At 45.4% G+C, this 23,325-nt stretch overlaps 1 protein-coding gene across 1 annotated transcript in view; it reads right to left on the minus strand.

Annotated features, from left to right (window-relative positions):
* Positions 1-14,563: 14,563 nt before the first annotated feature.
* CNGB1 (cyclic nucleotide gated channel subunit beta 1) overlaps positions 14,564-23,325 on the minus strand; it is a 61,148-nt gene continuing 52,386 nt past the window's right edge. The window contains exons 29-32 of the mRNA XM_049864747.1: positions 22,492-22,610; positions 21,429-21,575; positions 17,407-17,626; positions 14,564-14,851 (exon numbers count right to left, since the gene is read on the minus strand). Of these exons, the coding sequence (XP_049720704.1) occupies positions 14,564-14,851; positions 17,407-17,626; positions 21,429-21,575; positions 22,492-22,610 (774 nt within the window). The remainder of the gene's footprint in view (positions 14,852-17,406; positions 17,627-21,428; positions 21,576-22,491; positions 22,611-23,325) is intronic.

The raw sequence follows: 23,325 nt of genomic DNA on the forward strand, positions 1-23,325 counted from the left end.
GACTCATAGTGACCCCATATACAGCACGCTGCTCGGTCCTGCACCATCCTCACAATTGTTGCTATGTTTGAGCCCATTGTTGCAGCCACTGTGTCAATATGTCTCATTGAGAGTCTTCCTCTTTTTTGCTGACCCTCTAACCTACCAGGAAACCCTGGTGACATAGTGGTTAAGAGCTACAGCTGCTAACCAAAAGGTCAGCAGTTTGAATCCACCAGATGCTCCTTGGAAGCCCTGTGGGGCAGTTTTACTCTGTCCTCTCGGGTCAGAATCGACTTGACTGCAGCAGGGTTTTTTTTTTTTTTTTTTGGGCTAACCTACCAAGCATGATGCTCTTCTCTAGGGATTGGTCCCTCCTGATAACATGTCTAAAGTACGTGAGACAAAGTCTCACCATCCTCCCTTCCAAGGAGCACTGTGGCTGTACTTCTTCCAAGACAGACTTGTTTGTTCTTCTGGCAGTCCATGGTATATTCAATATTTTTTGCCAACACTGTAATTCAAAGGCATCAACTCTTCTTCGGTCTTTCTTATTCATTGTCCAGCTTTCGCATGCATATGAGGGGATTGAAAATACCATGGCTTGGGTCAGGCACACCTTACTCTTCAAGGTGACATCTTGCTTTTTAACACTTGAAAGAGGTCTTTTACAGCAGACTTGCCCAATGCAATGCGTCGTTTGATTTCTTGACTGTTGCTTCCGTGGGTGTTGATTGTGGATCCAAGTAAAATGAAATCCTTGACTTCACTGTTTTCTCCATTTATCATGATGTTGCTAATTGGTCCAATTGTGAGAATTTTTGTTTTCTTTATGTTGAGGTGTAATTCGTACTGAAGACTGGATAATCTTTAATCTTCATCAGTAAGTGCTTCAAGTCCCCTTCGCTTTTAGCAAGCAAGGTTGTGTCATCTGTATATCGCAAGTTGTTCATGAGTCTTCCACTAATCCTGATGCCCCGTTCTTCTTCATATAGTCCAGCTCTTTGGATTATTTGCTCAGTGTGCAGACTGAATAAATACGGTGAAAGGATACAATCCAGATGCATACATTCCCTGATTTTAAACCACGCAGTATTCTCCTGCATTGTTCAAACAACTACCTCTTAGTCTACATACAGGTTCTGTCTGAGCACAATTAAGTGTTCTGGAATTCCCATTTTTCTCAACATTATCCATAATTTGTTATGATCCACAGTCTTTGCATAGTCAATAAAACACAGGTAAACATCTTTCTGGTATTCTCTGCTTTCAGCCAAGATCCAGCTGACATCAGCAATGATATCCCTCAATCCACATCCTCTTCTGAATCCATCTGAATTTTTGGTAGTTCCCTGTTGATGTACTGCTGCAGCTGCTTTTGAATGATCTTCAGCAATATTTTAGTTGCAGGTGATATTAATGATTGTGTTTGATAATTTCCACATTCTATTGGATCACTTTTCTTTGGAATGGGCACAAATATGGATCTCTCCCTGTCGGTTCCCCAGGTAGCTAGCTGTCTTCCAAATTTCTTGACATAGGCAAGTGAGCACCTCCAGTGTGGGAGCTGTTTGTTGAAACATCTCAGTTGGTATTCTGTCAATCCTGTAGCCTTGTTTTTCGCCAATGTCTTCAGTAAAGCTTGAACTTCTTCCTTTAATACCGCCAGTTCTCGATCATATGTTACCTCCGGAAATGGTTGAGGAAACCGTGGTGTCATAGTGGTTAAGAGCTATACCCACTCGTCTGGGCTCTTAAATGCTAGCAAGCGGCCATCTAAGATGCGTCAATTGGTCTCAACCCACTTGGAGCAGAGGAGGATGAAGAATACCAAAGTCACAAGGTAATTATGAGCCCAGGAGGCAGAAAGGGCCACATAAGGCAGAGACTACATTAGCCTGAGGCCAGAAGAACTAGATGGTGCCCAGCTACAACCAAGGACTGTCCTGACAGGGAACACAACAAAGAACCTCTGAGGGAGCAGGAGAGCAGTGGGATGCAGACCCCCAATTCTCATAAAGAGATCAGACTTGATGGTCTGACTGAGACTAGAATGGCCTCAGAGATCATGGTCCCCAGACCTTCTGTTAGCCCAAGACGGGAAACATTCCCAAAGCTAACTCTTCAGACAGAGATTGGACTGGACTATGGGGTAGACAATGATACTGGTGAGAAATGAACTTCTTGGATCAAGTAGACACATTAAACTATGTTGGCATCTCCTGTCTGAAGGGGAGATGAGAGGGTAGAGAGGATCAGAAGCTGGCCAAATGGACACAAAAAGAGAGAGTGGAGGGAAGGAGTGTGCTGTCTCACTAGGGGGAGGGCAATTAGGGGGGTATAGCAAGGTGTTTATAAATTTTTTGTATGAGAGTCCGACTTGATTTGTAAACTTTCACTTAAAGCACAATAAAAAAAAAAAAAGAGCTACGCCTAATAACCAAAAGGTCAGCAGTTCAAATCCATCAGGTGCTCCTTGGAAGCCTTATGGGGCAGTTCTGCTCTGTCCTATAGGGTCACTATGAGTTAAAATCGACTCCACAGCAACGGGTTTTGTTTTGTTTTTGAAATGTTGAACGTCGCCAATTCTTTTTAGTACAATGACTCTCTGTATTCCTTCCATCTTCTTTTGGTACTTCCGGGTCATTCAGTATTTTTCCCATAGACTCCTTCAGTATTGCAAGGGTATCGAGGCTTGAATTTTTTTCTTCAGTTCTTTCAGCTTGAGAAATGCTGGGCATGTTCTTTCCTTTTAGTTTCCTAACTCCAGGTCTTTGCAGATTTCATTATACTTTGTCTTCTGGAGCTGCCCTTTGAAATCTTCTGTTCAGCTCTTTTACTTCATCATTTCTTCCATTTGTTTTAGCTACCCTGTGTTCAAGAGCAAGTTTCAGAGTCTCTTCTGACATACACTTTGGTCTTTTCTTTTTTTCGTGCCTTTTTAATGACCTTTGCTTTCCTCGTGTATAATGTCTTTGATGTCATCCCACAGCTCGTCTGGTCTTCAGTCATTAGTGGTCAAAGTGTCAAATCTGTTCTTGAGATGGTCTCCAAATTCAGGTAGGATATACTCAAATTTGTCTTTTGGTTCTTATGGACTTGTTTCAATTTTTAAAAGATTAACCTATTATGGTTGATTGGATTTCAACTCATGGCAACCCCACATGCTACAGAGTAGAACTGCTCTTTAGGGTTTTCTTGGCTGTTATCTTCACCTACGGAACAGCTGTACTCTGCACACATGGGATTCCCATGATTCAGAATCCACTCGACAGCAAATAACAACAACAGCTTTACGGAAGCAGTTTGCCAGACTTTTCTTCCACAGAGCCACTGGGTGGGTTTGAACCACCAATCTTTGGGTTAGCAGCCAAGCACAAAACAATTGTGTCACCCGGGGACCTTCCATTAAGATTTCAGCCCAGAAAACCCTATGGAGCAGTTCTACTCTGTAGCACATGGGGTCACCATGAGTCTGAATTGACTGGACAGCAAAGGGTTTGGTTGTTTTTTTGTTTGTTTTTGACAATGTAATGCATATTGCAGATGTCATCCCTGAATGTTCTAAAGGCAATGGGGACAGCAGTTCTGTGGTAAGTATAAATAATAAAACACTCAATTGAATCCAATATAGGAAAGTTCAATGAAAATACAGCAAATATACAGCTTACTAATGAATGGTATATAAAAGGGATTTAAGTAAACTTTCCAGCAGCAACCGGTTCATGATGAAACAAATATAAAGTCCCTATCACTGACAACTTCCTCAGTTTGTTATATTGTTCTAAAAGATTGTTGTTGTTAGATGCCATTAAGTCGGTTTTCGACTCATGGCAACCCAATATGACAGAGTAGAACTGTCCTATAGGGTTTCTTAGGCTGTAATCTTTATGGGAGCAGACTGCCAGACCTTTCTCACCAAAGAGCTGTTGGGTGGGTTCAAGCCACCAACCTTTTGGCTGGCAGCCAAGTGCTTATGATTGGTTGTCCACAAATAATCTTACAATGACTCTTCTGCTAGGTATTTTACAAACACCGAAGAGAAATTGCTGAATAGAACACTCCGGATCCCCAACCATACATAACTTTGGGTGTTATTGGTTGTGCCATTCAATGTTATATCATTTGCTGACAAATTAATAAGAGAAATGTTATTTTCTTTGATATTACTAATATCATGCAGATATTTTTTAGGATCTTGCTCATTAAAATCGGGTGCTGTGTGTGTGTGTTCAGGAAATCCTAGTGGCATAGTGGTTAAGAGCTTGGGCTGTTAACAAAAAGTCTGTCGTTCCAATCCACCAGATGCTCCTTGGAAACTCTATGAGACAGTTCTGCTCTGTCCTATGGGGTTGCTATGAGTCAGAATCCACTCGACGGCAACAGGTTTGGTTTTTTTCAGTTTGGTGTGTGTTTAGGTGAAAGTTTGCAGCACGGATTAGTTTCTCATTCAGAAATTTATACACAAATCGTTTTGTGACAGTGGTTGCAATCTTGCAATAGGTCAGCACTCTCCCTCTTTCCTTTTACACCCTGGGTTTCCCCGTGTCCATTAGCCCAGGTTTCCTCTCTCTTCCTGCTTTCTCTTTGCTTTTGGGCAGGTCTCAGACACTTGACTGAACTAAGAAGCATGTTCCTCACATGTATTATTGTTTGTTTCATAGACCTGTCTAATCTTTCCCTGAAAGGTGGACTTCGGGAGTGGCTTCAGTTCTGAGTTAGCAGGGTGTCTGGGGGCCATAGTTTCAGGGGCCCCTCTAGTCTCTGTCAGATCAGCAAGTCTGATTTTTTTTTGTGAATTTGAATTTTGTTCTACATTTTTTCTCCCACTCTGTCCCTCTATTGTGATCCCTGTCAGAGTGGTAGGTGGTGGTAGCTGGGCACCGTCTATTTCTTCGGGGTTCAGGCTAGTGGAGGCTGTGGTTCATGTGGTCCGTTAGTCCTTTGGACTGATATTTTCCTTGCGTCTTTGGTTTTCTTCATTCTGCTTTGCTCCGAACGTGATGGAACCAATACAGTAGTTCCCCTTATCTGCGGGAGGATACATCCCAAGACCCCTCCATGGATGCCTGAAACTGAGGATAGTACCAAACCCTATATATATATACACACACACACACACTGTTTTGATCTATACATACATACCTATGATAAAGTTCAATTTATAAATTAGGCACAGTAAGAAATTAACAACACAGCAATAATAACATAGAACAATTATAACAATACACTGTAATAAAAGTTATGTGAATGTGGTCCCCAGGTAGGATGGAGCAGAAACGCTGTGAGATTTCATCACACTATTCATTTAACATTTTCAGGCCACAGTCGACCGAAGGTAATTAAAACCACCAAAAGCGAAACCGCAGATAAGGGGGGCTACTGTAGATGTATTTTAGATGGCTGCTCTCAGGCTTTTAAGACCCCAAACGCCACTCACCAAAGTAGGATATACAACATTTTCTTTGCGAACTGTGTTATGCCAACTGACCTAGATGTCCTCCGAGATCATGGTCCCCAGCCCTGAGCCACAGTAACTCAGACCCTCAAGGTGTTCGGATGTGTGTAGAAAGCTTCTATGGCTTTGCTTTGGTCAAGTTGTGCTGACTTTCCCTATGTCGTGTGTTGTCTTTCCTTTCACCAAAGATAACACTTGTCTACTATCTAGTTAGTGATTTCCCCTCCCTTGTAACCATCAAAAATTGTTTTCTTTCTGAGTGTAAACCTTTTCTTGCGTTTTTGTAATAGTGGTCCCCTACAATATTTGTCTTTTTGTGGTTAACTTATTTCACTCAGCATAATGCCCTCTAGATTCATCCATATTGTGAGATGTTTTTCAGATTCATCATTGTTCTTAATCGATGCAAAGTATTCCAATGTGTGTATATATCATAGTTTGTTTATCCTGTCATCTGCTGATGGGCACTTAGGTTGTTTCCGTCTTTTTGCTATTGTGAGTAATGCTACAATGATCGTGGGTGTGCATATGTCTATTTGTGCGATGGCTCTTATTTCTCTAGGATATATTCCTAGGAGTTGGGATTGCTGGATTGTATGGTATTTCTATTTCTAGCTTTTTAAGGAGGTGCCATATCGTTTTCCATAGTAACTGTATCATTTTACATTCCCACCAGCAGTGCATAACACAATAGTTGTTGTTTTCTTTTTTTTAATTCATGCCAGTAACATCAGGATGAAATGGTATCTTATCGTAGTTTTGATTTGCATTTCTCTAAGACGGCAGTGTGGTGGGAATGCCTTATGATCGAGAGCATTTCCTCATGTGTCTGTTAGCCACCTGAATGTCTCTTTGGTGAAGTATCTGTTCATATCATTTGCCCATTTTTTAATTGGATATTTGCTTTTTGTTATTGAAGGGTTAAAGTATTCTATAGTCTTCAGGAATTGTCAGATATGTTGTTGCCCAAAATTTTTTTCCCACTCAGTAGTTTCTCTTTAAAATTGGGTGCCTTTTGATTTCCTCCAAGCAAGTCTAAGAAATTCTGTGATTCAATAAGCATTAGTCTTTGTTTCAGTTTATTGTCTTCAGCGGCATTACTCATGCCTGGAACAATTACCACAGATTGCAATGAATAATTCAAATCTGAATCATACAAACTTTCTAATCTCCTATCTAGTCTTTCTTCCCCAGAGCCATCATGTAATGTTCCTGGGGTAACTAAAAACACGAGACCTACGTACCTCCTCAGGAGCCCTCGTGATGCAGTACTTAAACACTCAGTTGCTAATCAAAAAGTCAACAGCTCAAACCCACAGCTCCATGGAATAAAATACCTGACGATCTTTTCCCATAAAGATTTAAGCCTAGGAAACTCTATGAGGCAGTTCTACTCTGTCCTATGGGGTTGCTATGAGTTGAAATCGACTTGATGGCACTCAACAACACATATACCCTCGGTCTTATCCTTCCAAAGGAAACCCTGCCGGTGTAGCGGTTAAGTATTACAGCTACTAACCAAGAGGCTGGCAGTTCAAATCCACCAGGTGCTCCTTGGAAACTTTATGGGGTAGTTCTACTCTGTCCTTTAAGGTTGCTATGAGTTGGAATTGACTCGATGGCAATGGATTTTTTTTTTAATCCTTCTAAATGGAGCCCTGGTGGAGCAGTGGTTAAGAGGTCAGGTTGCTAACCAAAGGTTGGCAGTTCAAATCCACCAGCTGCTCCTTGGAAACCCTATGGAACAGTTCTACTCTGTCCTGTAGGGTCACTGTAAATCTGAATCAACTTGACAGCAGTGGGGTTTTGGCTGATCCTTCCAAGTAAATTTAGATTCTGAGAGAATACAAAGTATTATTCTCTGGTACAAACTTTTCTGGCTCATACTCCTTCCTGGCAGCAGCTTTTTTTCCTTGCGGTTGGTGTTCACTACCAGTTTGGCGGAAGTCATCCAATATATTATGGTCAATCTGATTTTAAAACCGTTTTCTTAATCTAGGTTTATATGTAGAAGGTTTCAGTATCATCTGAATTACTCTGCAAAAATAAAATTCCTTTTCAACCCATCTGGAAACACTTCAAGGTTTTTCCCCTTCTCATCAAGGAGCAAAACACTTTTTGTTTCAGAAATTTGGAACCGTGAAAGGTGGGCCTGACCACAGCAGTTTACACGTACATGTTTATACAAACCGGCTGTGGGGAAGTGAGACTTCCTGAGCTTCTCAGTGCTTTTATAAGAAGCCCTTCCCTCCTGAGGCTTTTCACATTTAGACCCAGAGCCATTTGTCTGGTTAGTTGCTCTCATCCAAAAGGATAATAAAACTTCTCTTATCTCCCAGGGAAGGCCAAATGGCTAAAGCTGAGCCCAGGTCCCTGGGTTAAGCCCCAGGTGCCAGGAAGACGCCAGCACTCTCTTTAGGTATTTACATGTCAAAAGAATGAAGTCCCAGAATTTGGAGACATCTTTAGGTGGTAATACCAAAGGTGGTAAAGTAGCTGGTTGTGCAGGGGTTAAGCACTTGACCGCTAACTGAAAGGTTGATGGTTTGAACCCACCACCTGCTTCCCTAAAGATTACAGCCTTGGAAACCCTATGCGGCAGTTCTACTCTGTCCTATGAGTCCAAATCGATTCGATGGCAGTGGGTTTGGGTTTTCTTTTTAGGTGGTAAAAGCAGAGAAGCTTGAGACTATCTAGCTCCTGGAGAGATTTTATTTACATACCAACAGGTTTTTTTGTTTGTTTTTTTTTTTTAAATCCAGGACTGAGTCTATTCCAGAATGGAGTGAGTGTCCCAGGAGCAAGAGCGTAAGCCTTGCCGGGGTGTTTTATACGAGATTGGATGAAATGTATTCATGAGCCTGATGCCCAAGTTGCTGGATAAATCATTGTCTCCCAGTAGTTTACCATCCTTTCTCCTCTACTCCCTTCTCCAAGGGACTCCATTCCTGAAGTCTGAATTTAGAAACCACATATGCCTGTGTTAAGTCAAAAATCACACCCGGAATGGGTGGCCTACGTCTGAAATAATCAGGAAGTTGTCAGAAGTACTTTTAGCGTGTCTGCATCTGTTAGGTTTTTTTTCATTGTGAGCAACAGAAACAGATGCTGACCACCTCAAGCAGCAGGTGAGCTTTCAAAACATATGAGGTAGCTCTCATCATTAGGGAAAAGCTGAAGACTGGGCCAGGAAGGGAAGGAACACAGGTAGTAATTAGAATCTGGGCAACAGGAACTAATGAACGGTGCGGCCCGGGAGCCAGAGTTGTGATGAATCTGCTTCCATTTTCTTTCTTTCTCTCTGCGTTTCAGCTGCAGGTAACAGCTGAATGGCTTAAATAAGAAAAGTATTTCATTATCTCATATAACAAATAATGTGGACAGAAGTACTCCCAGGCTTGGTCTGGCAACTCAAGTGTGTACCTCTGCTATTCTTTTGTCTTTTCTTTCAATCCCAAAATGGCTGCAGCAGCTCCAGATATCATGTCCTCACATCAGTATCCCAAGCAAGAGGGAAGAGCTACTGTAATAAGGGGCTTTTCTTTTATTAAGTAAGCTTTGCATTAGTCTTCCCCTTATAATCCATCGATTGGAAATGGATCAAATGGCCACCACTTGCTGCAGGAGAGGCTAGGAAAGCAAGTATCTGGCAAAAAGGAACAGGACAGCTATAATTGATTTAGATCAATTGAACTTCATTTCCTTGGCTACTAGATAATTAAGACAGGCAACATTGCTGTCTGCCTTAGTGATCTAGTGTTGCTATAACAGAAATACCACAAATGGATGGCTTTAACAAAGACAAACTTATTCTCTCACAGTCTAGAAGGCTAGAAGTCTGAATTCGGGGTTCCATTTCCAGGGGAAGGCTTTCTCTCTCTGTTGGCTCTAGGAGAAGGTCCTTGTCATCAATCTTTCCCTACTCGAGGAGCTTCTCAGCACAGGGACCCCAGGTCTAAAACATGCGCTATTCTCCTGGCTCTTGTTTCTTGGTGCTATGAGGGCTCCCTGTCTCTCCTCTGCATGCTTCTCTTTCCTATAGCTCAAAAGAGATTGACTTAAAACACAGCCTAATCTTGGCTCATCAGCATAACTGCCTCTAATCCTGCCTCATTAACATCATAGAGGTAGGATTTACAACACATAGCCCTGGTGGTGTAGTGGTTAAGTGCTACAGCTGCTAACCAAGAGGTCAGCAGTTCAATTCCACCAGGTGCTCCTTGGAAACTGTATAGGGCAGTTCTACTCTGTCCTATAGGGTCGCTATGAGTCGGAATCGACTTGACGGCAACGGAATTGATGGGAACGGGAGGAAAATCACATCAGGTGACAAAATGGTGGACAATCACCCAATACTGGGAATCATGGCCTAGCCAAGTTGATTGATATTTTGGGAGAACACAATTCAATCCATGACACTGCCTGAAACTAAATCAGTGCTCCGTTAGCAAGGAAAAATGGAGAATGGCTGTTGGTTGGCACCATACAGTATTGCCATAGGGCTCCAGGTTCAAAGCTCTGGGAAAGAGAACCAATGAGCCTAGCTTGGGTCACCATGGTCAAGACAACATGGGGGACCTTCCCTGAAAAGTAATCTTCCAAAAGGGAAACAGGGTCTTACTGCTAAAAGATGGAAGGTGGAAACTGAATGCCAAAACAAGTACATCGCCACCTCCTTCTCCCATTGGCCTTTTTAGGTACCAAGAACAGGTGACATAATTTGTGGAGCCCAATGCAAAAATGACTTTTTTTTTAAACAAGGACCCCTTGTTCAAAAATTATTAAGAATATCAAGGCAGTGACAGTACAGCATTAAACCAAGCAGGGGACCTTCCCGAGCACAGAACCCTGTGTGACTGCACAGGTCATACACCCATGAAGCCGGCCCTGCACCTAGCCCAGGATGGAATAAGCGCCCCAGGAGAGTAAGCATTGGTAGGGGTGTTTTAGTGTCTGTTTATATATGAGACTGGATTAAATACATTCATGGATGGTGGGGAAGCTATGATTTAAATTGTAATTTAACATCTGCCCAGCCGTCTGTACAAACTTTCAGTTAAAAAGCAAAGAAAGAAGTGATCACACCCCTTCCGTGTGGATAATAACCCTGGGCAGAGGCAGAATTCAGAGAAGACAGAGTCTCAAGGGGTTTCCAACCCACTTCAGGTGTAACAGAGTAAGGGCGACAGCAAGTAAGCTTTTTTTCTCATGCTGATTCAGACTTGGCAATGCCAACTGGTTATTTCATCTTTATAGTGGCTTCTGCAGTACAATGCATTACCTCCATTTTACACATGAGGTCATCAGGGCTCAATAAGGCCCATAGTCATGCATGGCATGTGGTCAAGCTGGGGTTGGAAGCCAGGCAGTTTGAACCCAGAGCCAAGTTCGTTAGTGCATCATCAAACAAGTCTAGTGGGCTTTGGGAGCACCTGGGGTTAAGCACTGGGCTACTAACTGAAAAGTTGACAGTTCAAACCCACCCAGACATGCCTCGAAAGAAAGCCCTGGCAATCTACTTAGGAAAGATCACAGCCATTGAAAGCTCTATGGAACGGTCCTACTGTAAAATACATGGGGTTGCCATGATGATGAGCTTTGAGAATTTGTAAGCAGTTGGCTCAGGGAGACCAATAGGTTCACGAGTATTTGTCAAAATACTTTAATTAAAGTGCATTGTAATATGAAAACCAGAGTGTAAATATAGTGTTCATGTTTACTAATAAAACAGATTAGAATATCCCAGGTAGCTGAATACACTCAGATAATGAACTTAATTAAATTTTGAATAGGTTCTTGGTTTGAATTTTATTTAAAATATTTACGTAGTTAAAATAACCTGCTATTCATTTTCTACCAAAATGCAGCAAGTGTTGAGACACTTCAAATTAGTAGAAAGTCAAAATGAATAAATAAGGGTCTTGTTTCAGCTGCAGAATTACAGAATTTCAGAGCTGTGCCATCCAGGCCTTGGCAACCAACTAGTCTAATTGAGATTGCAGAACAATGCCAGCCTCAAATTCAATTTACCTAATATCCAAGGTTTGTGAAAGTGTCAAGTTTAAGGAGATACTACCTCAGTGAAATTAAGACCCTGCTAATCTCATTTCAAAATCAATTTTCCCTCCAGGACAATTCTTAGGAACCTCGAGAATCTCTTGCTTTATAATAAGCAGTATATATTCAAGGCTTGATATCTAAGTACACTCATATAAAAAGATTCCTTTTTTAAAATAGAATCTCACAGTGAAAGTGCCCTTGAAGCACTCTGCCAACTATTGAAGGACAATATGTTACTTTATAAATACACCTGAAATACTTGCTAAAGATGGAAGTATTTGCTATGCTTGGATATTGAAATATGAAGTGCAGATATGGGAATGGTAAATGGGATGGCCACTACCATCTGTCATTCTGTCATACTGTGGTGGCTTGTGTGTTGCTATGATGCTGGACGTTACGCCACCAGTATTTCAAATACCAGCAGGGTCATCCATGGCAGACAGGTTTTAGCAGAGCTTCCAGACTAAGACAGACTGGGAAGAAAGGCTTGGCTATCTAGTTCTGAAAATGAGCCAGTGAAAACCTTATGGATCACAATAGAATATTGTATGGTATAGTGCTGGAAGATGAGCCCCGCCCTCCCCCCCCCCCGCCCCCAGGTTGGAAGGCACTACAGTAGCTGCAACAAGAAACTCAAACATAACTGACAATCACGAAAATGGCAAGGGACCGGCAACGTCTCTTTCCATCATACTTGGGGTTGCTGTGAGCTGGAGCTAACTCAATGGCAACTAACAACAACAAATGGGGATGGTAAAGGCAAAACAAAGCTGCCAAATCCTCCAGACTTCCTCTACTTAAAAACAGTGTTGATCAGTGAAATTAGGTCTGTACAAGATTGTTGCAGCATTATTTTTAACAGCAGAAGATTGGAAACAACACAAATGCCCATGGACGGGAGAGTGGTGAAATGTTACGGTACCAGGGTGGTACGTGGTACAACGGACTAGATTGCAGTAATGATAATACAAGCACTGCCTTTATATACTAATGTAGACCTGGTGGTGCAGTGGTTAAGAGCTATAGCTGCTAACCAAAAGGTCAGCAGTTCGAATCCACCAGCTGCTTCTTGGAAACCCTATGGGGCAGTTCTACTCTGTCCTATCAGGTAACTATGAGTTGGAATTGACTCGACAGCAACAAGTTTGGTTTGGTTTTGGGTTATACACTAATAGAGAATTATCTCCAAAATAAATTAAATGGAAAAGAACAGCGGCTCTAGTATGTTAACATTTCTGTTAAAAAAAAAAAAAAAAAAGGAAAGCAACAAGAATGACTTTACAAATTTCTTTGTGTAAGCATAAAACATTTTTGAGAGGATAAGAAAAAAACTGATACAGTGGTTGCCTCCAGGGAGGTTGGGACTAGGGGTAGGAGAGAGAATTTTTACTAGGCCCCCTTTTGTACCTTTTGAATTTTGACCTATATAAATATCTTATTACCTATTAAAATAAATTAAGAAAATATTATTCAAAGGAGAAAACAGTAATGTTGATCATCATTATATTCAATATGATGATTATCCCAATCACGTGATATGTCATGAACTAGATAAATTTCTTCACCCGGGGATTTAGGAATGCTTAGACCAGCCTGAAGGAGCCCTGGTAGCGCAATGGGTTAACCGCTTGACTGCTAACCAAAAGTTTGGCAGTTCCAACCTATCCATTGACTCCCAGGGAAAAAGACCTAGTGATCTGCTCCTGTAAAGATTACAGCCTAGGAAACCCTATGGGGGCAGTTCTAGTCTGCCACATGGGGTCGCTATGAGTCAAAAATTGACTCACCTGCATCCAACAACAACAGACCACCCTTGGAGCTGCCATACTATCTCATTTTTCACAGTGGAAAGTAATGTTCTGCTTTTAGTTTGATGAACAAACACACACATTCAGCAGCTCCCAACGCTCTTGACAAAGGACAGTCGTTTTAGGAAAATGGGCAGTACTGGCTGGGATTCCAGGAATTTTGTGTTGCTGGTGGAAAGAAATGGCCCAATATGAGACTGTATTTTTAATCACTGGCTCCGCTAAGAGTCAACTGGTATGCAAATAAAACCCTCTCACTAAATATTCATTGACTGAATGACCCTTCTTCCACTTCTTGAATCATAAAAACAACATGAGGTGTGATCTGGAGAAACTTGGGGGAGCTTAAGTGGTGTCATCAGCTGTGAGGTTTCATCTTCCAGGATTAATGGAGGTTGTTACCATCATCTCTGTGGTAACAAATGGAACGCTGCTGACCGGAAATGTGGCTCCTCCAGGTGGCTGGGGAAGCTGAGCCTTCCTGGCTGCTCCTTGCTGTGGTATCTGGTCTGAGTCAACGGCATCAGCTGTAGAGTGGAATAGTGGTCTGGGAAAGATCAACAAATACTAAGCATCCTAACAAGGAGCGCTGTGACACAATGGTTAAGTGTTCAGCTGCTAACGGAAAGGATGAACCCACCCAGCTGCCCGCGGGAGAAAGACCTGGCAATCTGCTATCTGCTTCCATAAAGATTACAGCCAAGAAAACCCGATGGGGCAGTTCTACTCTGTCACTGGGGTCGCTATGAGTCCGACTGGATTCGAGGGCACCTAACATCGATACCCATCCTAATTAATGTGACTGCTCAGCAAAGAAAAACAGCATGCAAGGGTCAGGTCAGAATTGCCATAATTTCCACTAAGCCAAATGAACAGCACGACAGCCGTCCTTTCCGCTGAAATGGTTTCTGTCCCTAAAAAAAAGGCGGGGGGCAGGAAATCCCTCAGGGGAAAAACCAGACATTCAATAGCCCTTTACGTCTCCAAAAAAGTTTCTTGGGACCTCAGTCTATCCCTTGCCTCTAAGATCTTTAAAAATAGAAAGTTAAGTTTGTTCTTAAAGACAGTAAGTTGATTTCAAGGCCAACCGCCTGGGAAGCGGGTGTCAGGGCAGCGCTGTGGGCAGGGTGGTCAGCTGGGAGCGAGGCCACTACTGGCGGGCAAGCTTCTCCTGGGGACTCGTCCAGCGGGCAGTGCCGGGTGCAGGCTGCCGGGCGGCGCGCGGGGCCTGGGGCGAGGGGCGCCCGGGGCCGCCTCACTCCTCCTCCTTCTGCTCGGGGATCTCCACCGACAGGAGCTGCTCGCCGGGCTCCGGGCCGGGGCTTATGCGGATCCGCACCGCGGGCTCCTCGGGCTCGGCCGCCCCCTCCGCGCCTCCGTCGGGCTTCCCTGGGGAGGCGGGTGGCGGAGGGCTTGGGGCCGGGGGATCCAGCGGCGGGGGCGCGGGGGGCGCGGGCTGGTCCGGGGCGGCCTCCGCCAGGGCCGCGGGGGGCTCTGCGCCTGCCAAGCCCGCCTCTCCGGCGGCGTCCTTAGCGCTCTTGCCCTGGAATCGGCAAAGGGAGACTGGTGAGGCACCGGCGGAACGTTCGAGGGGTCTGCAGACTGGGTGGCCCCATCTTGTCCCCGCCTCCTCAGCCCCCAAGGGGGAGACGGAGGAGCGCGCGCGGGGCGGGTGGCATCTAGGAGCTTGGGGAGGAGCCTCATCAGGGTTATTTAGTAGAATAAAACATGTTATGGTAACGCTGAGGAATTCAAAGCCCCCATTGGATTTAGTGGAAGGTCTTGGCAATATTTTAGATTTTTGTTGAGTTGTGGGGGCTGGAAGCCAGGGTGACCTATTGAGGGAGAGGCCACCGAATGCCCAGGCTGTGACCATGAATGCATCGGGCCACCAAGTGGAACCCAGGCTGAACTGGCCTGCCCTGCCAGGGAAGGACGCTCTTGGAGGGAGTGAGAAAAAATCTAAGCAAACAAGGTAAACTGATGAGGGGAGGAACAGCTGGTGGCATGGCCACCTTTCTGGGAGGTCTCAAAAGTTGAGATATGGGGCTGGGCACCACTGGCATTAGGCTGAGATGAGCCACGGGTCTGGGCACTTGATGGGTGGCCAGTCTGTGGTGCCTCCATAGACTGGCCATGGTCTGTGTATCAGGAGGGAATGGGGTAAAAACCAAGCCTCTGAGGACACTCACGAACCCCCTTACTCTGTCTGGCTCCATCTCTACACAGAAGGAACCCAGAGAGGGAACTGGCCCCTAGAGGAGGAAGTCTATGTGGTCCTCAGCCGCCCAGGCCCCACTTGAGGTGATGGGAGTGAATTTAAACAGAGTAGCCAGAGTGCTTGTGAGGAATAGAGACTTGTTGAAATTGTCTCAAGTCATGGGATGTTGAAGAAAGGAAGCAGAGAGGGGGGAGCAAAGAAATTGCTAGAACCCAACGAAGTTCTGGGAACCTGTTGCTCTCTCTGTCTTGGCATTTTGGCATCTGTTGAAGCATCTGCTCCACCTTCCTTGTCCACTCTAAACTCTGACCACCCACTTCCAGGGGAGGATGCCACGTGGTACCCCTGAAGCATCAGGCTATGCATGGAACTAGAGAATCATGGGAAATGCTCCGCCATGTTCAAAATGCTTTTACAGAAGGTCTCCTACTTGATCGTTCCAAACCCATGAGGTATCCATATAGCAATCTGGGTCTCAGAAAGCACGACGAGCTTCCCTGGGGTCATGGAGCTGGCGAGTAACAGAGCTGGAATTTGCGCATAGATCTTAGGACTCGTATTTAAGAGCTTCTTGCACTCTGCCACTCTATTCCAGTGTTGTGAATTACATCACCTTTTATCGCAACTCTCATGCAAATTCAATTCACACCTCAAGCTGCCTCAGTGAAAAAAGCTACCATCCAGGAGCCACAAGCCCCGTGTCAGATATAGCCTTTCGCTATACAGAGAACATCTTGGAGTCCACTCCAGAGTCATATCCACTCTCTGACTTTCCCAGCCCCTCTCAGCAGCCAGCACTAAAGACTTCATGTTACTGGCTTGACCCTGCCCTTAACACATTGTGAACCAGGCAGTCATGTCTTTCCTCAGGGGGGCCATCAGTGGCTGTGTCTGGAGAATGTCCGGGAACCCCTGGTGGCTTTGATGTCACTCACCAGACTTCTGCTGTCAAATGCCCCCTGGATAGATGCCCTGGGCTCTGACACCAGCCTGTATTGAGACTGAGTTCATCCTGCCCAATCCCAGATCTCCCCTTTCCCAGCAGCCTCCCTGAAGGACAGTCATGAACAGCTATACTTAATGCCATCATTCTAATTGGCATTCTTGGCTTTAGTCATAGAAAAAAAAATCCCAGAACTAATCTTCAAATTCCCTTTAGATTTATTGGGCTGGGAGCAGTTGGCACCGTGCCTGTCTGTGGGGTTTTGCCTTTCAAATCGTTTAAATTGTCAACAACACAGTAATAAATATGGAATGTCACCGTCATCTGGGGAGGGATGTGTCCTGCTCACACCTACTCCTCCTACCGCTGCAGCAGCACGAAGACTTCCCTTTGATGAGCCGTCCCTCCCCCGCTCTGTCTGGGGATGAGCATGTTGCCCAGACCTCTCCAGAGCACTGCATCTCCCTAGCCACAGTGATCAGTACAGGAATTGGCATGTGACCCAATTCTATCCAATGAGAGTGAGCCCTGGGACTTTAGCTAGAATCAATGGGAAAGTACTTTCTGCTGGAGTTGCTAAACTAGGAAGATGTAACCCTAGAGCTCCTGGGGGCGTGCCTGGGAATGGAGCATCACCAAGGAGAGCAGAGATGAGAGAATGAGAAAACAAGTCCTCTTGGCATCCTTTGGGTCCCTGAGTCCAGTCTTACTTGACCCAATAAATTCCCTGTTTTCTTAAGCCAAGCTGAGCTTGCACTCTGTCACTTGCATTTCTGTCACTTGCAACCAAATGAATCCTGGCTGATACAAACAAGAGTAAAAAAAATATAACCCTAAAACTAAATGTATGGTCTCCTCTCTGAAGGTGTCCCCTTGCTTTCTCCCTGGCACGTAGCAGAAATACACAGGATGGCCAGGTTCCTGACAGCATTACCTGTTCCAGCAACTGCTGCTGTCTTGCAGCGGCCTCTAGCGCAGCCAGTTCTTTGAGCCGAGCCCTGAGGTGGGCGAGCTTGCCGCCTTTTGCCCCCTTGGCGCCCAGCTTTCCTGCTGCAGCTAGGGCAGCGTTGAAGAGCTTGGGGGTGCCCGCCCGGAGAGGAAGGATGAGCACGCTCTTCTGCTCCTTGGGCTTGTTGTTGTTTCTCAACATGCGCCTGCAAGAAAGCAGCGCTCGCTTATATCACAAGCTCTCTCTGGGAGAGAAGAAAGCCTCATTTGTATAGAATCCTTTAAGTTAGAATTGTGTGATGGAGGTGGTTTGTGGCTAATGATTTCTGAGTGCTTTTTCTGTACCAAGCACAGTGCTGAGTACTTAACACGTAACATCCCACTGAATGAGCAGAACAATCATGATGACATGCATCTTATTGTCTGCGCCTTATAGAGAGGAAACTGAGGCTCCGAGGGGTTGAGTAACTTGTCTGAGCTCACACAGTTAAGAAATGTTGGGGGACACGTTAACATATAGGATCAGAAATAGCATACCAGGTGCTACTGAGTCAGCTCCAACGCGTGGCGACCCCATGTGTGCCAGAGGAGGACTGTGCTCCAAAATGTTTTCAATGGCTGATTTTTTGGAACGGGTTACCGGGGCTTTCCTCTGAGGCACCTCTGGGTGGACTCAAACCTCCAACCTTTTGGTTAGCAGCTGAGCACATTAAGCATTTGTACCACCGAGGGACTCCAGAAATAGCATACCCAAATGAAAAACCCTAAAGGATCCGAAGCTGTTTGCTTCTCCTTCTTCTGCTTCGTCATGGCTTCACCATCATCACCCTCAATCAACATCACCAGCACTTATTGAGTGTCTATATGTGTCAGGCCCTGTGCTCGGTACTTCACAGGCACTCTGAGGTAGAAAAACCCTAAAGTGGCCCCATGATTCCCACCACCTGGTGTACACCTCCCTGTGTGACCCCTCTCCCTTTGAGGGTGGGCAGGACCTGTAACTTGCTTTTAACCAATAGAGTAAAGCAAGACTGAAGAGATCTCACTTCTGGGATTACAATACCTAGGATTGTGACCTTGTCTTGCAAGAAGACTCTCTCCCCTCGTGGCTTGGATGAAGCCAATGTGGGAGGAGATTGAGGGCAGCCACTGGCCAGCAACTACCTAGGAAGTGAGGGTGGCCTCTGTCACAGTGAGAAACCAAGGCTACCAGCTCTTCAGCTGTAAGAAACAGTGCTGCCAACAACCGTGTGGGCTTGGAAGCAGGTCCTTCCCAAGCTGAGACTTGACAGGAGACCCAGCTCTGGGTGACAGCTTGATTCCAGGCTTGCAGAGGACCCAGCTCCAGATTCCTGACCCACACAAACTCTGAGATAAGAAATGTGTGCTGTTTTAAGCTGTTAAGTTCGTGCTAATATTGTCACGTAGCAGTAGATAACTAACACACACTTTCTCATTTCAGTCTCACTATAACCCCCTGGAGTCCCTGGGTGGTTCAAATGGCTAACGTGCTCAGCAGCTAACCAAAAGGCTGGAGATTCAAGTACACCCAGAAGTGCCTCAGAAGAGAGGCCTGTCAATCTATTCCTAAAAGATCAGCCATTGAAAACCCTGTGGAGCACAGTTTTACTCTGACACAGGTGGGGTTGCCATGAGTCAGAATCAACTCAGTGGCAATGGGTACAACCCTCACAGGTAGGTCTTATTATTCGCTTTCATTTCCAAATGAGGATATGGAGGTCCAGAGGGGGGTGAATAAGTTGCCCAAGGCCACACAGCTAGGAAGTGGCAGAGGTGGAATTCAAATCCATGCCTCTGGCCCCATATCCCAGATCTTACCGATGACAACACCAGGGTCATTGTCTTCCTGGAAGCTGACAACACTCCTTGAGAAGAAGAGAGCTGTGATTATTATGCCTATGACAGTAGGGGAAACTGAGACTCAGAGTGGGTAGAGTGACATGCCCAGTGTTGCTAGGAAGTGGCAGAGGCAGAATTACAACCCAGATCTTCTAAATGCACGTGCCACCCTGTATCTCTAAATGAGGATAGAATTTTCCATCAAACAGAGCCCCAGCTTTGACAAGGAATTTTTCATGAAATTTTTTCATGTGTTGAGTGGCTTGGCTCAAGAACAAATGTGTTTCGAAGGCAATCTGGCGGGCCTAGACTGCTAAGTGGCAAATCCATTCATCAGGGCTCCAGCGGAACTTGTTTGTTTAAAAAGGAGGCTATTACTGGCTGCTTATCTAATCAGAGGCAATGGGTTTAAGTTGTGCATATTGATATTAATTGCCCAAGACATGCATTCTCTAGCTGGGGCTCCCGCAGGGGAACACAAACATGATAATTCATCAGAGGCCTCTCGCAGGCCTGGCACCGTCACCTGTGTTATTTGAGTCCATAATTCACAGCATGACAGACCTGGGGAAGGCTCAGCATGGTACTGAAATGACAAAAAAGCACAGCCTAGAGGACCTTCACTGACCGATAATGGCCGGCTCTGTTTTGAAACACTGAGCCGGCTCCCGTGACATTTCCAGATTAAGGAAATCCATCTTCATTTTCAGATGACACCTGGCCCTGTAATTAGGATTGAGCTTTCGCCCCAGGTGGCGTAAACGGTTTTCGATTGACTACTAACCTAAAGGTTGTTGGTTCGAACCCACGTGAAAGAAAGGCCTGGAAATCTGTTTCCACAAAGATTACAGCCAAGAAAAACCTACGGAGAAGTTCTCCTCTATAACACATGGGTTGCCATGAGTTGGAATCGACTCAATGGCCATGGGTCTGGCTTTTTTTTTAATTCACCCCAGGAGAGGCTGGCATTTTTACCAGTTTCAACCCCATCTCTTGGAGTGGCAAGTCAGAAATGTGAGCATCTCATTGATTTGGGGCCTCAGGTAACCCCTCTGTAGAATGGGGAGCTTGGACAGAATCCCACCAGTGGCTCTCGCCAACACAGACATCCTGGGCCCTATGGTTCTCAGAGATAGTGAATGTGATACTCACCTCTCTCCTCAAGCTCCTCTGTCTAGAGAGCCAGCCACTCAGAGGGATTACGCCACATCCGACAGCCCAGGGCTTCCAGCGCCTCCATGTTGCAGGGCTCATCAGCCTCCTCATTCTCTCGCTGCCTCGCAGGCTTACCACAGGCACTGCCCAGGAGCAGAGGCTCCTGCACTGCTCTTGGGGGGCTTCTGAGGGGCCCCAGTTCATTTGCCAGACCCTCACCCTAACTGAGCCAGAGGGATGGGATGATAGCTACCAGCGTGGCTTTCCTGAGCCTTGCTCCCCTCGCAGGGATGAGAGAGAGAGTGTCAGGGAGTCTGATGACAGTTCTCGGACATATACTTCCCTGTCCCTTAGAAGACTAGGGACTGGCACTCAAAGCTGACATGGCTGGGAGAAGTGGGTGGATTTTGTGGGAAAAGCTCAAATGACTGGCCTTTTAAAAGCTTCTGTGGAGTCCTTGGTGGTGCAAATACTTTACATGCTTGGCTGCTAATCAAAAGGTTAGCAGTTCTAGTCCACCCAGAGGCACCTCGGAAGAACGGCCTGGTGATCTGCTTCCAAAAAATCAGCCATTGAAAACCCAATGGAGCACAGTTCTACTCTGACACACATGGGGGCGCCATGAGTCAGAGCTGACTTGACAGCAACTGGGTTACTCTTCAAAGAAGCCAAGGTCACTAAAGATAGAAAAAGGCCGAGGAACTACCCAGATTAAGGGACATTAAAGATACCCAGCACCTTTATGCCATGGGTGATCCTAGATTTGATCCAGGAATGGAAAAGAGCAAAAGAAAAGCTATAAAAGACATTATTGAGACAACTAGTGAAATTTGAATATGGACTATGGATGAGATAATAGTATTGTCTCAGTATTAATATCCTCATTTTGATAAAAGCACTCTGGTTATATAAGAGAAAGTCCTTGTTCTTAGGAAATGCACACTGAGGAATATATGGACTTTTTAATGAAAAACCAAAACTATTTTTATGTACCTGGCCTTCTTCCGGAGTAACTTCTGAGACTCGGGATAATGCACCAAAATTTCATTCAAGTCCTTCTTATCCAGGATGAAGAGGTTGGTAAACCCGTGGGCCACCACGTTGGCCGTGCGCCGATTCCCGCCCCCAACAGCCAGCAAGCTGAGGCAGAGAAGAGAAGGAGGTGAGACCATCCAGAGGCGTTGGTTTTGATGGTATTAAAACCTTCATCTTCCCCCCTGTGTGGAGCACAATGGCAGCCTACGCATCTGAGAGCCTGGGCCCACCCTGCATATGTCCACAGACGCTGGGTTGCATTCATAGCGGGGCATTCAGCCCCACCAAAGCAGCTCTCAAGGACATGGCCATGTCCCCCATTCTCCTCCCCAATGGCATCACTAGGGCTGGTGTCGCCCAGTGTGGTAACTCATGGTGTCACCCCACCATGGACCTCCTCCCAGACCAGACCGTAAAGAATCCTTAGTAATGTTTTTTTGTACTAACGTGACTCATAAATCGTGATTCCCGCTTATCACTCTTCTTTTCCTTTAATTACTACTTCATTGTCAAAAAAGTTATTGATATCGCTTCACAAATACTAATTAACACAATAACGTAGCTAAAGCTCCAGGAAATTTGACAAAATCTACGACTATAGACACAGCGGCAGCAATGAAAACAACAGCACGTGCTTGTAGGGCAGGCAGACGAAATCACGTGATTTGACGAAGTGTCTTTGTAATAATTTTTTTTTCTTTGTAACGGGTATAATGACAGCTCTGACCCAAGGGCGTTAGAAGGTTCAAAAAAGCAAATTAGCATAGAGTTTTAGCCTTGTAGGTAGATTGGTACATGTAAGCTGGGCTTACGAGAAATATTTTTGTTATAACTAACTGCAGGGATATTTTTATAAAAAATAAAAAATTTCTGGTGAAACAGTGCACAAAAATTTTACAGACAGTCATTTTGGTGCCACCCCCCTCTGACAGTGTCACCAGGTGTGGTCTGCGCCCCCCACATTTCCCTGCTCCTCCCCAGGCTTTGCCCAGCTCCCCTCACGTCACCCCTCCTCTCTGACCTTATTTCTCCAAACACGGATCCAGCCTTCAGCACCACCAGCACGGACTTCCCATCCGGGCCACCCAAGACCTGCACCTGACCCGCCTGGATGATGTACATCTCACGGCCAATCTCCCCCTGGAACAGAGAGGGGGCCAGTCCCCCATGTAGAGAAGCAGCAAGGGCTGAGCCCACAGCGAGGAGGAGCCCGGCTCTGGTCCTGGCCCTGCCACCCACCGGACGTGTGGTGTGGAACCAGCCACTTCCCCTCGTGGCCTCAGTCTCCTCGTATGTGGACTGGGGAGACTGACCATGCCCTGCCCTGCCTAACTGACAGCTTTATGATGGGGAGTGAGTGCTGTCGTGGAAGGAAAATTCTAGGGTGCTAGGGGAGCTCGGAGGTGCAGGTATAATGGTATCCTGCCAATTCCCAAGCATACACAAGGATGGAGGGCCCGGAACATGGAAAATCTAACAGTAGTCCACACAACAAACTCTTATTTATGCCTAACATGTATCAGGAGCTTAGGAAGCCTTTGCTAACTGAGATAAGAATGGTGATAACAACTAGCAACAACGATAATGTCATCCAGCACTTCAGTGGCATTCTTCCGGGTCAGGCACAGCTCTAAGTGCTTCGTGTGGTTGGATTTACTTAATCCTCAACAACCCTCAGGGGGAGGAATGTTTTGCCCAAGGTCTCAAAGTTAGGCTGAGGCTGACCCAGGCAGAAAATCTGGTTCTAGCGCTCATACTCTCAACCCGGTCTTTGTTAGGTGCTGTCAAGTCGATTCTGACTCAGTGACCCCATGTAAAAGTAGATCTGCCCCATAAGGTTTTCTTGGCTGTAATC

This window comes from Elephas maximus, chromosome 21 (genome assembly GCF_024166365.1).
Source record: "Elephas maximus indicus isolate mEleMax1 chromosome 21, mEleMax1 primary haplotype, whole genome shotgun sequence".
NCBI classification, from domain to species: domain Eukaryota; kingdom Metazoa; phylum Chordata; class Mammalia; order Proboscidea; family Elephantidae; genus Elephas; species Elephas maximus.